The sequence below is a fragment of the Anas acuta genome, chromosome 12, assembly GCF_963932015.1.
Source record: "Anas acuta chromosome 12, bAnaAcu1.1, whole genome shotgun sequence".
Taxonomy (NCBI): domain Eukaryota; kingdom Metazoa; phylum Chordata; class Aves; order Anseriformes; family Anatidae; genus Anas; species Anas acuta.
In genome coordinates this window covers 21807645-21824084 of record NC_088990.1, presented here as the reverse complement: position 1 = coordinate 21824084, position 16440 = coordinate 21807645, and the positions used below count along the sequence as shown (strand labels likewise).

General features: G+C 36.8%; 1 protein-coding gene across 5 annotated transcripts in view; it reads right to left on the bottom strand.

Annotated features, from left to right (window-relative positions):
• Positions 1-16440, bottom strand: part of DMXL2 (Dmx like 2) — a 58569-nt gene that overhangs the window by 2585 nt on the left and 39544 nt on the right. For 2 of the 5 annotated variants that reach the window (XM_068696497.1, XM_068696498.1), the window contains exons 28-43: positions 16032-16280; positions 12974-13155; positions 12092-12222; positions 11004-11089; positions 10550-10751; positions 9636-9753; positions 8779-8841; positions 8295-8381; positions 8096-8217; positions 7119-7257; positions 6531-6591; positions 6322-6449; positions 2666-2743; positions 1970-2061; positions 1324-1376; positions 8-225 (exon numbers count right to left, since the gene is read on the bottom strand). In XM_068696497.1, the coding sequence (XP_068552598.1) occupies positions 8-225; positions 1324-1376; positions 1970-2061; positions 2666-2743; positions 6322-6449; positions 6531-6591; positions 7119-7257; positions 8096-8217; positions 8295-8381; positions 8779-8841; positions 9636-9753; positions 10550-10751; positions 11004-11089; positions 12092-12222; positions 12974-13155; positions 16032-16280 (2009 nt within the window). Of the gene's footprint in view, positions 1-7; positions 226-1323; positions 1377-1969; positions 2062-2665; positions 2744-6321; positions 6450-6530; positions 6592-7118; positions 7258-8095; positions 8218-8294; positions 8382-8778; positions 8842-9635; positions 9754-10549; positions 10752-11003; positions 11090-12091; positions 12223-12973; positions 13156-16031; positions 16281-16440 lie in introns of those variants that run through there. The other 3 variants (XM_068696499.1, XM_068696500.1, XM_068696502.1) reach the window with 2 other exon arrangements.

The following is a 16440-nucleotide window of genomic DNA, read 5'->3' as shown; positions in this document are numbered from 1 at the left end:
GGCTTACCTTCATGTTACCTTCTGCTGAGCCTGTAACAAAATAATCCTCAGAAGGTTCCAGTGCAAGGGCCTTTACAGCTGATTCATGTGCTTGGAAGGTATAAAGGATTTGCCTCTGTCTGATGTCAAAGATGCAGATATATCCCTTCCTACCACCAGAGATTAGCAGTTGATGTTTAGGTGCACACTGAAGTACCGTGGCGCCATGATCATGACAGGTGAAGGCTGAAGAAGGACGCCACAGTTGAATCGATTTGAAACAGTAAGTAGCTTTCTATCTTAAAATGCGTTTCTGCTATGAATTGTTATCTGAACATTTTCTAACCCGACAGATGCATTCCTTCATATTGGTAATGTCGTATCAGTTAACAGCTCTTTGCTATTATTAGGGCAACACAGGTCTAATGCACAAGGAAGCGTGATATGCAATCTAATTAAAGTTAGAATACAGGTACATACATGAATTAAAAATAAATAAATAAAATTCACCATATATATTAAACTAAATTAAAATCCCAAGTTTAAAATGTTTATATTCTAATTGCCTGAATTCTAATTTGCATAGGAGCCCTAACTCGATTTCTTCAAAATGAGACTGAACCTCTGTGCAATCTGCTACTTTTAAAATATGAAAGTAAGAATGCTCCTGCTGTTTACACAGGTAATTGCTATGTTTATTCACGTATTAGAAGTGTTTATGGCTGTATATGATGGTTGAATTTGCTCTTTTATGAACCCTAGATATCAAATTTGTATTTTTTTCCATAGTGCAAGATGATAGAATTTTGCTTTAGTTCTTTATGTAAAGATGAAATTATTGAACCTGAACAAATAGAACATCTTGTTAAGAATCTAGTCCAAGTGCTGAAAAACATGGACAATGTTTTCTGAGTTGCTTCTACTATTACCTATAATTGTCTTTTCTCCTGTACTTCAGTAGAGTAGTGGATCTATTAATTAAGTGCTAGTTTAAGTGAAAGCCTGCATACACTCAAACTTTAATAATGGAGATGCTTAGTTTTTCAGGACTGTATTCAAATAGTTCAGGCTTTATTAATATTGTCACGAAAATAGCTTTATGTATGATCACCCTTCTTCATACTTTTCTATAGAGTTTTATGTATGATCACCCTTCTTCATACTTTTCTATATCATCATGCTGGAGACTACATAGTATCAGTCCTGGTGCATGCACTCATGTGGCACACAAATTCCTAGACTAGTACCCCGGCATAAATTTCTCCCCTTGGCCCAAATGCATACACAAACTATATTTCCTGAGTCAGTGAAAAGAAGACATCTGAGTTTCTCTGCAGCACTTACCATGTATAAGACTGTTACCAGATGAAACCAACGTGTCCCATAGGCACACATTTCTGAAGGGGAAAAAAAGTCATTATGGCTTGTTGAGAAGTGATTTATGGTGTGACATGACTCAGAGGGTGCTTGTGTTCTGTGTCAAAGCCTACAAGGTAGAACTGAACAAGGAGCCCTTGACTCTTTGCAGTCATTGGAGAGCACACATAAAGACGTAAGAGCTTACTGCTTTCTGTGCTCTTTTGTCCTTCACAATGGAGACTATATATTTCTGCCTTTAAGACGTGTACTAATCCTAGGTCATACCATGAAATTATACAAGTTGCTCTTTTCTGAGAAAAATTATTACCTTGACTTTACTGAACGTATTTCTCCCCTAGCAACAACAGCACCTCAGAACTAGTTGTATTTGGAATACACCTTGAAAAAAATGGTCAGCTGTTGACCATACCTTATATAAACTATAAGTTGGGAAACAAACGACTGAAGGAATGATATTCAAAGAAACAACCTGTCAAGTCCAAGCTGTAACAAAGCTTATAATGCTGATCCTTGCAATGTCAGCCACACATTAATGCATGAAAGGCAGTGGGTTAATGGACATTAATTGGTAGCTTTGGTGAAATTTTTGATTGGTGATCTTTAAACACACCTGTTATCATTGGACTGTCCCGATGTGGCAACTAGACTTGAAGAGGTTATAAATGCAAAGTCACTTGTGGTTTTACTGTGACACTGCCAACTCTATTATAAACAAAACAAAAACACAGATGCAATCTTATTAGTTGTCATCTGCAACAAAAGTTACTATTAGTGTGATGTTACTGATAGCATACTGCAAGCAGTCTTTTAAAGTTTTAAAAGCTAAAAAACACATATAAAAAACACATACAAAGGATGAAGTAATGAATTAAATAAACAGTATAAAAATATAATACAACAATTGAGTTATATACATAAAAAAAATCACATAGCATAGCATTAGCCTGAATTTCAAATTAGGCATGGTCTTTGTGTACAGTTAATTAGCAGTGAAAAAAAAAAAAAAAAGAGTGTACTTCTACTATGTCATGGGGCTAAAAAGTCATTACTGTGAGTTCTGATTTTTAATTTAATCAAGGGTAATGCTGGTAGTATTTGTAATTACATTGTAGCTTATGGCTCTTCTACGATTACTTTTCCAAAAACATATTATTGAAACCATACATACTGGTAAAGTATGCTAATTAAAAAGCAGCAAAATCAAAAATGCCTCAGTGAAACTCTTACACTCTTGGCTTGCCTGAAATCTTGAAGACTCAAGTTTTGTCTATAAAAAGAATTAAAAAAAAGTTGTCTACATACTTACCAGATAGGGCTTAGGATTTGAGGTGGTTTGGTTTACTTGCCAAATACTTAGAAATCCTTCACCATCAGCAACACCACACTGCAAGGAGTGAAATGCATTTATTTGCATAACTTATTGGTTACTGGATGTTTGCTTCATGACAGCAAACAGCTGAATTCAGGGAAAAAAAAACCAACATACCAAACCCACGAAACCGCTGCCTACACATCAAATATCAACAACAATGGTTTTCAGATAGAACAAGCAAATTAAAAGGCAATTCATTTCAGCACTGATTGTTTAATGATTAATGATGAATGCTTTCCTACATGCCTAAACCTTTTCTGAAACTGAAGGCATTCTAAGTGTGGAAGCTTATCATTTGAATCCTGTTTTTAAACACTAAAGTCTATAGAATCATAGAATCATAGAATATCCTGAGTTGGAAGGGACCCTTAAGGATCATCAAGTCCAACTCTTGACACCGCACAGGTCTACCCAAAAGTTCAGACCATGTGACTAAGCGCACAGTCCAATCTCTTCTTAAATTCAGTCAGGCTCGGTGCAGTGACCACTTCCCTGGGGAGCCTGTTCCAGTGTGCAACCACTCTCTCTGTGAAGAACTTCCTCCTGATGTCAAGCCTAAACTTCCCCTGCCTCAGCTTAACCCCGTTCCCGCGGGTCCTGTCGCTGGTGTTAATGGAGAAAAGGTCTCCTGCCTCTCGACACCCCCTTACGAGGAAGTTGTAGACTCTGATGAGGTCTCCCCTCAGCCTCCTCTTCTCCAGGCTGAACAGGCCCAGTGACCTCAGCCGTTCCTCGTACGTCTTCCCCTCCAGGCCTTTCACCATCTTCGTAGCCCTCCTCTGGACACTCTCCAACAGTTTCATGTCCTTTTTATACTGTGGTGCCCAGAACTGCACACAGTACTCGAGGTGAGGCCGCACCAGCGCCGAGTAGAGCGGGACAATCACCTCCCTTGACCTACTAGCGATGCCGTGCTTGATGCACCCCAGGACACGGTTGGCCCTCCTGGCTGCCAGGGCACACTGCCGGCTCATATTCAACTTTCTGTCTACCACGACCCCCAGATCCCTCTCTTCTAGGCTGCTCTCCAGCGTCTCATCGCCCAGTCTGTACGTGCAGCCAGGGTTTCCCCATCCCAGGTGCAGGACCCAGCACTTGCTCTTATTGAACTTCATGCGGTTGGCGATCGCCCAGCTCTCCAACCTATCCAGATCCCTCTGCAAGGCCTTTCCACCCTCATTCGAGTCCACAACTCCTCCAAGTTTGGTGTCATCAGCAAACTTGCTCAAAATACCTTCTATTCCTACATCCAGATCGTTTATAAAAATATTGAAAAGTACTGGCCCTAAAATGGAGCCTTGAGGGACCCCACTAGTGACCGCCCGCCAGCCTGACGCAGTGCCATTCACCATAACCCTTTGGGCCCTGCCCGTTAGCCAATTGCTCACCCATCGTATGATGTTTTTATTTAGCTGTATGGTGGACATTTTGTCCAGTAGGATCCTATGGGAAACCATGTCAAAAGCCTTGCTGAAGTCCAAAAAAATCACATCAGCTGGTTTCCCTTGGTCCACCATACGGGTGATCTTATCATAAAAGGAAATCAGGTTAGTTAGGCAGGACCTACCCTTCACAAACCCATGCTGGCTGGGACCAATGACTGCTTTGTCCCCCAGGTGCGCCTCAATAAGTTCGAGAACCATCTTCTCCATGATTTTACCAGGCACTGACGTGAGACTGACAGGCCTGTAATTGCTAGGGTCTTCTTTCTGACCCTTCTTGAAAATCGGCACAACATTTGCCAGCTTCCAGTCTACCGGGACCTCTCCAGACTCCCAGGATTGTTGAAAAATAATTGAGAGAGGTTCTGCGATGACGTCCGCCAGCTCTTTCAGCACCCGGGGATGAATCCCATCCGGACCCATGGACTTGTAAGGATCCAGGTGGAGTAGCAAATCCCGCACACGTTCAGGGTCGGTTGGGAGTTTGTCATCCCCACCGTCCCGGTCCTCCAGCTCAGGGCACCCTGGGTCCCGGAATATAGACGAATCCTTACTCCCCGACTGTTTGAAAATGCTTAGTAAAGTAAGATGCATGACAGCATCTCATAAAAGCATGATTTTGAACACAATTGTGGGAAGACCATATTGTATCATGTTTCATTAGTATACCATTAACAACTGAGCCAATTAACCCAAATGCATGGCAATTATACTGTATATTCCATACAGTTATAAATGTTTTACAAAATGTTTTTAGAAACATTTAGAATTATTTTTCATATTTTCTCTGTCTGGTCATGAGTCCTTCTTGAGCGACCTCCATGTGAAGCAGCAGCGATAATTCATTCTTTTTAAAATTGATTCCTGTATGATGTTAGATTATAATATTTCAAACATAATCAAAACACTGATTAAAAAAAAAGAGGTTTTATGCTACCTGAAAAAAGATGTGATGGGAGAGATAAATGGGATAGATGCTGTTAAATGGGATAGATGCTGTTTCTAAATGTTGTTTCTTACAGTCATGCCAATTCCTTTAATTCACTTTTTATGCCCCTTAACTATAATGAAATTAAAAAGCTACATTTTATGTCAGTAAAATGCAGAGGACAAGACTTCTTGAAATAACAGAACGTACTATATGAAAAACTGAGGAGGTGGGTATTTCTCTCAATTCCCTTCTCTTTGTCCATCTTTTACTGCAGTTTACCTCATGCTCATTTCTGGCCAAAGTATGTGGCTGTTTTGTATTTTTTTTTTGATTTCTCTCCACTGTAGATTTACTCTCTTTAACTAATGGATTGCAATTATATCTTCTAGGTAACACATTCTGTCAAAACTTTATCATAGCAAGAAAGCAAGTATGAAGCACTTCTTGAACACCTAAACCTAGTCTGATACAAGTTTGCTTCTGCAAAATAGGGAAGTTCAACTTTTTTTAATGTTTAATTTAAAAAACCCTCCAAGTAGAAACACAGATTTCAGAAAAGGGAGACAAGAAGACTGAAAATAGGGAAAAAGGGGTATGTAATACTGAGAGTTGCTTAAAATGTAGTTAATAATAAAGACTAGCCAGAAATTAACAGACAGATAAGATGGCTTGACAGTCCCTGGAAGTTCCCTTTTGAGTGAATCACATTAGACTTCCTTTATGGGGACAGCAGGAAGGAGGCTTCAGATACGTCTTGTAAATGATATCAGTTAAATTTTAGAGGGATTAAATATGTGTGTGTGTGTGAGAGAGAGAGTTTGAGAATAAATTGTTTTGAGAGTGCTTAGACTATGAAGGGAATAAATAGTTCTTTTAGGAAGGGACAGGTAAGAGAAGACAGTCAAGCTGATATAAATCAGTGCATTTCTCCTGCAATAGATTTTACTCTTGAGGTGTAAAGACAGTGGAGATTACTGAAAATCTTGCTTTGTATTAATATAACCCCACATGTATCAGCATGAAGCTGATAGAAAAGAAGGGAGTATAAAGGTCATTGTTTATTATAAAGCTTCCGTACGCAGCGAAAATTAAATCATACTGGTTATGCCATCTTACGAGTTTTGTGTGTTATCAATTAGAACTGTTTTAGAGGTCACAGCACTATCAAATGTGTTCTTTTATGAATAGTGAAATTTAAAATCCTAAATTGTACCTACCTTATTGCCCTGTGAATTGAAATACATTCTTGTAACCCTGGCATTCCCAGCCTGTCGGAAGCACACCAATTGCTGTGGCCTCGTCCACTCAAACATTCGAACACTACCATCTTGTGCTCCTGTAAGATCTGAGATCAAAAACAGACGTTCATTAATACAGAATAATATAAAAACTATTTGCTTCATACTGGAAATTCTGATTTACTTACAATACTGATGGACTGGATGTGAAGCCATTCTCTTGACATTATTCAGATTTCTTTTAATAAGCTTCATAAAAAAAATGAAATAAAAATAATTTTAAAGTAAAAATCAAGATAAGACACAAACACATTATTCAACTATTCTACTATATGTAAATGTCCCCCCCCGATAAAAAGCTTGTAAACTAACATTATTTGTAGCTAATTATGTCTAGTTGATTTAGATTTTAGATTTTCGGTCATGAAATTTCAGATCATGTTATCTTTTATTGTACAGAGATCTGATGCAATACTTCTGATATTAGTCCCAAAGCAAGGTCTTTTTTTCATTTTTTTTTTGAAAAACTGCTAGTCCTAGCTCCTCAAAGGTTCCGTAAGAAAAACTTGACTGTCCCATTTTTTTTCTAAATTCCAATAACTCTATGCCACGATCTACACGAAAATACTTAGTTTTGTCAGGTCTTGGTCACTGCAGGCCTTTTATGTCAACACTGAATTAACAGTAACATGATTTATATACTCCAGGACTTTACTAAATAATACAGCAAAAAAATAATAATAGTGTCCAGAGCTGCATGAAACAAAAGTACTTACCACGCCAGCTCCAGTGCTAGTTTGACCACTGCCTAACCATGGCATAGATGAAGATGGTTGTATCTGATTCACTCCAAAAGATGGCGCAGTTGACTGTGTTAGTGTTGTGGTAGAACCACGAAAGTCAATATCATCAGAACTGTAAAAAACAAAACAAAACAAAACACGGCAAGTTTTGCTTTAAAAAAATGCTTCTTTGCTATCAATGTTGTTTGCTTATCTCATGGTTTAGAGCCCAATGGCAGTGGGCAGAGGAAGTAATTATAATGAGACAATAATTGCACAATTCCTACACTTACATTATACAAACATTTTCCGAATGCTCCAAATATATCGATTTATATTTATATCAATTTATATTTAATTTATATCAATTATTATCAATATATCAATTTTTAACCTCCACAGATGATTCCAACCATGGTAGATGCTGAGAATACAAGCTCCCTTGAGGAGAACATTGCTGATAAGAGTATGGACAGAAGAAAATACAGCATCCAAAGTTGATGACCTGTGTATCTATTCTGTGCAATGAGGTGTAGCGCAAGTAAGTGCTTGCTGCAGCTGACACATTCACGCTTCTCACCATGATAATGGTAGTAGCTGACTGTAGCTCAGGCTGTTGCACTAGACAGCTAGCACCAGCTACCACAAGTAGCCTCAACACTGCAACGATGCAACTGCAAGTGTTTCTGAGGTAGTGCTTCCTTTAGTAGCTTATGCATCACAGGAGTTTACTTCACTGAACAGTGCAGACAAGCCCAATATAGTTAAACCCCTCAAAATCTTATTTTTATCATGTGTAGAACATAGCAATATCCTTTTCCCTTCCCTCACCACTACTCCTTTGGAATGTAATCTAAAAACACCTGAAGATTATCCAATTAACATTCTTTTGTGTACAGTCAACATTTACTATAACTATATACCCAGCCTCACGGTAAACTCTTACTATAACCACAAAGAAATAATCCTACCTTTTAGACTCTCTGTCATATTCTTCCCCAATCCATATAAATGACTGAGCAGCAAGTAGAGCTGAAATATCAAGTTCTTGAACATCGTGTGTAGATGCCAAAACAATTTCATTGCTGTTTGCCTATGCAGAACAAATAAAAAACTTATACTAACTTTAATTAATATTTATTGCACATCCTAGTAATATTTAAGGCTTACTTTATTAACTGCAAATGCCATTATCATATCTGATTCTTTGTGAATGATTTTTGCTTTTCCTCCAGGGTAGCCAAGATCTGCTTCAACCTACAAAACATTTATGAGAAATTTTACTTAGAGTGAAAATCCATTTTGTAGTGGTACATTCAGACTGCAAAAGTCGATACAAAATTCATGCAAGAAAAGTTCAGTGGCCTCAGCATTGTTTAGGAAGCAAACTTTAGAATTATCATATGCTTTGGTGATCTAAAAGTCAGAAGTTATGTCTGAGTGTAAGAAACACAAAGTTGTGTGCGCAACACTGTTTACAAGGTGTTCACTCATCCCAATTATAGGACATCCAAAGTTAATTCATTCACTGATTAAAAGCCTGCCACACAGACTACACAGAACACATAGCTTCTGTTAGTCACATTAGAGAAAGAAAAGCCAGTTCCACAGAACTTTTAAGAATGTGCTGGAGGTTTGGGAGAAGGGATACTACCTTGTTTTTGTGATCTTCTGCTACGCAGTTTTGTTTGACCTGCTCCACACGATCTTCTACAGACTACATAACATCACACAGTCACAAACACAAAACACATGCACAAACAAATATAAAAAAGAATGAAACATTCCAAACTAGATTTTAAAGGCCACTCTGTAAGCAAATGATGACAAATGTATTATTAACTTCTTATAAAAGGCACAGGAACTATGACAGCAATCTAAACAAACTCACTTAAAATGTAATGCCTCCTAGATGAACACAAAATGTATGATATAGCAAATAAATGGAGGAGTAATGCACACACAAACTCCATACTTACAAGAAACCTTAAAGATATTAAATAGTATAGTTATTCTGTATGGTACTGGTGTTGGTTAAAATTTACAATTACAACTCATTACAGTTGTAACTGGTACAATTCATAAAACCCCATATTATATATTATTATATAATATTACTTTTATATGTATATATTACTCATGCATATATACATATACACAAAGTAATAGCTCATTGAAATTTATTTTTCAATATGACAACAAAAAATATATGAATACTCAAGTTTATTTACTTGTTACCTTTATTGTAAATGTTATTTTTCTTTACTAGGACAGTATTCAAATACATAAAGGTAAGGTGAAATATGTCTTGTCTAAAAATATTTGGTTCAGTTAGTATTTCAATAAACAACATGATAGTCATGTTGACTAAATGAAAAACACTGTAAAATGAAAGAAATTGAAATGCCAATAAAAATTGGAAGAAAATTTAAAAGATGCTGAAGAGACTGAAGAACAGTTATAACTGAGCTTTCTTAAAAAAAATAAAATAAAGTTATATGCTTTGTTTACCTCACTTTGCTTTCTTTTCTTTGTGAATATGTATCTTATGAAGGTCTCCTGAAGAAGTTCTTGCTTCACAAGAAAATGCCATAGCCTTTTTGCTGGAAGAGCTGAATAATCCTTTGATCTGGATGATGCAGGAAAAAGAAAAAGACTTCTGTTTATTTAAAGGTAGATAACATCCCCCCATCCATCCCTAAATTTGGAGAATGACTCCAAATTACTATAAATGAAATTCCAAATTTAAATTCTAATTTGTACATGGAAAATATCAAGGGATGTATTTTTTTCTTTTTACATCTGTTAGAATATCTTAAAATCCTACAGTACCAACCATGCAAATTATATATCTCATATTTAGTCACATATAGTTAACAAAAAAAAAAAAAGTTGTTTTTTAGTATATGGAGAAAAGCAAAACTATTTTTGAGTTGGAAATATCCTTCAACATCTGCATTTAAAGATACCTGCAAGCATGACACAGGTCCAACATAGGAGGATTGACTTTATAAGGACTGTACTGCAACTCTTTTTCTCTTCTCCTATTGACATCTGCATATACTATATAACTTTTGTTGCTGAGGTAGGGTGGGAGATAGCTACTACTGGAGGAGTAGCAAAAGAGGTTGAATAGCGTCTTCCTAGCAGGAGCTAATGCCCTCGATTTGTCGTCCTCCAAGAACTCCTCTTTCCTTCTTATTTTCCTTTCTTAATGCAGCTGAGAAAAGTGCAGCAGAATAAGAAAAGCAGCTGCAGGAGATGGCTGCATAAGAAGTCACATAGGGACACAGGAAAATGGTTTCTGTAAAGCATTGTCTGGAACTAAGATCTAGCTAAGCTTCATTTGGCTGTTTAGCTTTAGGGGGAAGTAATCTTTAATATGTCAAGGAATATGTTTTTTCTTCTAGGGAAAAAATATTTACTTGAATGGTGTATTTTCAGGTTCAATCATTGCTTTATTGCGGAGAATAGCTGGTCCTGCACCTACTCCAAGGTCACTAGGATAAGTGTTAATGTAGTTTGGCGGTGGGCCTTCAAACTGGTCCATTCTGTCTTGAAGAATCTGTTCCCAGTGTTCCAAATTTTTTATTACAGCAATGCCTAATGGTGATGTTACAGGTAGATCTAAACAGAAATATTAAAAAAGTAAGACTTAGAGAAAAAATAATATAACTTACAGCACATATTAAAAAAAAGTAGAATAATAGTAATTAAAAAAAATCTTCAAAGAAAATGTATTTGTTTGCAACTGTCACAAATAGTGTTTTAAATTACATAAATTTTAAAATAAAAAGTAAAATAGATGTATTTAAAAGTAAAGTCTGACAGAAAGACACTTGTTAAGAAAACTAAAATGTTAAACTGAATTTCACGTACCAATGAATTCCAGACCAGCAATAGGAAAGAAGTTCTTAATATTGTGCAGAACTAGTTTTACCATTGTCAGATGCAGAAGAGCCCAGCTGTATAAAAAGAATAGTTTTAGTTGTGCTAAAACAACACTAACATATCTGTCTGCAGAACAGATTTTTTTTTCCTTCTATCTAATACACAGATGAGAAAAACAGCAGAGATGGTTCACCGAGGTTTTTAAATTTAACAGACACGTAGAGAAAGACATCTATCAACTACGCAATTTAAGGCTGTCCCCCCCCCCCCCCATAACAGTCAGCATCACTTTCTCTTTATAAATTTAAGATTATTGAATTATTTTCCATAAAAAACATATCACATCATATAAAAGAGTGTGCACATGTGAGCTTCTGCAAGAATGTGAATTAAGTACAAGCCTCCTGAAATACCTCCTGAAATTCTCCAGTTAAATCAAAATGAAACAGACAAGCAATTGCTTGAATTTGGTATTCATGCTACAAGTTTTCCCAAGTAAAAGAGTCTCACAGGTACTAAAATTACAAAGCCTGTAGAGTGTAAGGACTAAAGAGGGAATTGAAAAGTAGAACAGATTTTAAAAAGACATATTTTTTCTCCACTTTTATAATGCTAAGTTCATCTGTTATATTCCATTTTATCTTGCAACATTTTCTCTTAATCTGTCTGTAATTCAAGAACTAAGGATCAATCACACTTGAATCAGTTTTCTGAAACATCTGTCTAGAGCTGGCATTGTAGTAGCTCATGCTCCTTGTGTCTTAAAAGACGACAGGTATTACTTGTCTTCTTCTTCGGGTATTTCTTGTTTGTTTCCCTTCCCACCAAGAAAATCCAAAACACAGCTCTGATTTGCTAATCCCAATTTCTTCGGGAAAGCAAATGGGGAAATGTTTGTTACTGTGATCAAAATTTGTTGCTCCTGTAATCCCACTGACAGCGGTACATCTAACCATGGCACTAAAAATACTCAACTGAACCTGTGGAGTGTGTAGAAGACCTATATGTTCTTTAATTTGGAAGAGAAGGTAAGCACGTGACATTATTATTCTAAAACAGTAGCAATCTCTTCTAACCTGTAAGAATTGGCATCTTTGTGTTCCTGGATCTGTATGTCAGAGAGGAAAGCATCATCCTCTTCCTCATCACTATGAATGCTTTCGTCAGAATCATATATTACACCGCTGTCTGACAAAGGAAGAAATGGCTGCAACACAAAATAGAAGTCTGCTTTAAAAGTAGTTTTCTGATCTCTTTAAACTCTTTTAGTTTAGGTATCATTTAAACTCTTTGACAATGACAACAACTTAACATATAAATAAGGTTCCCTAAAAAAAACAACAAACAAGTAGCAACAGGAACAGTGTTTATCTCTATTATTAGCAAGAGCCCTGTTTTGAAAGTTAAGTAACAGATCTGAGGCAAGTAACAGACTTGAGACTCTATCTTTTATTAAGATAAAGCTTTTTAAGATGATGCAGCTTACTATGAAGAGCACTGAAAAATTTCACATTATTTTTGTCCTATAGAACTTAAGGGAGTAGAAATACTCTTTTGTGAACTGTAACTTCACAAAAGTAACTGTAACTGTAACTGTCTACAACTTCCTCCCGAGGGGGAGTGGAGAGGAAGGCCCTGACCTATTCTCCATAATCATCAGTGACAGGACCCGAGGGAATGGTGTCAAGCTGAGGCAGGGGAGGTTTAGGCTGGACAGCAGGAAGAGGTTCTTCGCCGAGAGGGTGGTTGCACACTGGAACAGGCTCCCCAGTGAAGTAGCCACTGCACCAAGCCTGTCTGAATTTAAGAAGCATTTGGACTGTGCACTTAGTCACCTGGCCTAAAATTTTGGGCAGACCTGTGCGGTGCCAGGAGCTGAACTTGATGATCCTTATGGGTCCCTTCCAACTCGGGATATTCTGTGATTCTATGAACTTATATTTTCCATTTTAAATTACCTTTGCCATAAAGTAGTCCCACATGCTGAGCTCTGGAGGGATGAATTTTTCTTTGTAAGAGGGTCTTTCTGCAGGCACAGGTGGTGGTACAGTGCTGTCTTTTACTGGTCTTCCTGGCACGAGCATTCTCATATTAAAACGACGACGATGTTTATCCATTTCTTCTGAAGGAAGAGGTGGTGCTAAACTCAGATAATTTGAAAAGCTGATGTTAACATCGCATCTTGCAAAGTAGTTGTATTTTATAATTGAAGAATATTAAAACATTATTATTGGTACTAACTTCTACCAATTCAGGAATCAAAGCCAGCCTAAATAAATTAAGTGTAATCATACAAAAAGTTCCGTTATGATAAATTCAATAACCGTAGCATTGGGTATATCATAAGATATACCCAATATATTAATATACCCGTTTTGTTATCTGGATGAAGTTTTCAGTAGATGTAGCATTTAGCTTCTTAAGACAGAAAAATTAAGATATTCTGTTCAGAAATAGAAGCAATATATAAAATTTCACTAAACAGTAAACTGCACAATCAGCATTAGTGGTTCAAAATATAAGTCAAGGAACTCTTAAGATAGCAAAAAGAATTTGAGTAGTCTTTGTGACAACTGAAGTCTATTGCAAAATGTTATGATTTAGACCATCTTAATAGTTACCAAAATATAAATGTGGAATTAGACTTTTAAAGTGTCATTAAGCAGGTAACATTGAAGATTACACTTACTTTATTATAAAGGAGTTAGATATTAAAAAACTTTTTTTAGAAGCCATCGCTAGCATTCATCTACACTGCAAGTTTTTACAAACCTTTATTAACATCCTCTGAAACATCAGAAACTGTAGCAGCTTGTAGGTTAAAGGAAAACAGAATACATCTTAAAGAAAATATGACTTTTTATAAAAAGTTGTTTATATTAACACATTGTCAAAATAAATGATCATTCCTAAAATGATTATTCTCAAATAAACTTAACTTACTCCATAAAAGAGAAATAAGTGATGAATACTTACAATGATGCAATTCAGAATGTTAATTGACCAATGGTGACTGTATGATAATGTCATCAATGACAGCAATTATTGAGATTAGAAGTAACTTGTTTCCAAGTTACTGCAATAGTTATACATGTACAGTAGGGCTTACCTCTCACATACAGAAAACCTAGGTATTAGCACTGATTTATACCATCTATTCTTCACTAAAAATAATGACTGAAAGCACTGAAAAGTGTTATAAGCAAGCACCTAATAGTAGTTTCATAAAGAAATATGATTAGTACGCTTGTTTGAATCAAAACATCTGAGTTAAAATTACTCATCACTAATTATTTTTCTGGTAGTTTAATATCAAATGCAAGTTTGAGTCACAAAAGTACTGGCAATTCCATTCTAAGTGCCATCAGTTCTTACATTAAGAAAAATAATGGTGTATACTAATAATTCTGAAACTTTTATACTGGGAAATACACAGAGCAATCCATGTGCAGGTTGCTTACCATGCTTCTGGGATACATTCCCTGTGTCACAACACTGATTTCTTCACTACTTGTCAAAACTACTTGGTGTGATGGCTGGCTGTTAACAATATTGCTGTTATCTTGCTGTTTAAGCACTTTGCTTTACCTTGAACTGAAATTTTTCATCGTTGTTTTAGAAAAACTGAAGGAAAAATCCCAAGAAAACTATGTTGTGTGTAAAAGTAATTAAATGCAGAAGTCTATATCCAAGACTTTCTATATTCATTCTAAGTAGAGATAAAAAAAAATAAAAATAAAAACTCTACGCCATTGACATTCTTGTTTTTTGTGACAACAGTCAGTCACAAAGATGAAGTCTGGATTTTTTTTTTTTAACCTAACAAATGCTCAGTCTTCAAGTCCTGATTAAAATTAATACCGCTACTACAGTTAAATTTTCAGGTCAAATAAAAAGTTGCCTTCTGAGTAAATGCATGGTCTGTTCTGAAAGTAGAAGGACTCATTTAAAAAAAAAAAAATTATTCATGAGAATAGAACAAACGATTAGAATTTTTCAAAGTAGCACCCTTCCGCATCTACACACTGCTGCCAACAAGTTTTCCAGTTTTCGTATGCCTCCAGGAACGCCTGGACCGGAATGCTGTTTAGCTCCCTCGTCACGGTCTCTTGAAGCGCCTCTACCGATGCGTGATGCTTCCCCTTGAGCGTCGATTTTATTCTCAGGAATAGAAAAAGTCTGGTGGGGCCAAGTCGGGGCTGTGGGGGACTGAGGCAGCGTTGCCACCTTGTGCTGGGCAAGATACTCCACTACGCGGGACGCTGTGTGGATCAGCGCGTTGTCATGATGCAGCCGCCAATTGTTGATGATGGCTGGGTGGACACGAGCAATGTGTTTTCGCAGTCTTGTGAGGACTTCCACATAAATTTTTCACTTTCACATTTTCGTTGGTCTTGCTGGTCAAAGGGCGTCTGGAGCGGTCGTCATCTTCCACTCTTTCCCTACCTTCTCGGAACAGCTTGTGCCACTCAAAAACACTTGATCTACCCATGGCAGCATCACCACAGGCCTCCTTAATCATGTCGTGAGTCTCTTTGCCAATTTTACCAAGCTTTACACAAAATTTGATTGCGTATCGCTGCTTCAGTAAGCGCTCCATGATTCTCCGTGACGAGGCGTTTCGACAGGTGTTCACAGTACAAGTGACCTGCTCTCTTCAACAGCTGACAGCTGACTGCCAATTTTTCCCAGCATTCCCAATATCCCCCTCCACCAATCCTGCGTGCGCAGACCGTCTCTCATCCGCCCGTTCGCCCAGGAAAAAGCAAGTCCTACTACTCTCAGTACAGACTATGTACCTGTATTGTTTTAATGGTAAATTCAAAATATGCTGGGTGCCATTACAAAGGACAACTGTGAGAAAGACTAACATTTTTTTGGATTTTTTACTAACATAACAGATTTCTTGCCCATAAATACTTAAAATAATGCTTACTTGTTTTTTTGTGTTTAAAAATCTTCTCTAATAAGTTACTAAAAGTTACAAATCATTAGTATGACCTTTAAACAGAGTACCTGGAATATTTTCTGATTGTCTTCGAGGTTTTACAAGCAGTTTCACTCCGCCACCAAAAACGGCAGCCCACATTCGGCTGTTCAGTGGATGGGCTGCTAGTCGAAATAATTCATTACATGAATTGGTTGCCATGGCATGTATAAGCAGACTCAGGTAGACAGCTACAACAGCTTCACAAAGAAGAATGTTTAACTTTGGTTGATCTTCATCCTGAGCTGAACTTAAAAGATTTATAAGTGAACTCACACCTGCAAAGAGAAGAGGAAAAGTTCTGCATTAAATGAGTAGGTTTATAAACAGGGAAAAAGTCAATGTGACATCTCTACTTTTTATGGTAAACAGACTAATAGCCACTTGATACTTTTATTTGGATGAAACATACTATTATTATTTTTCTTAAAATCATAA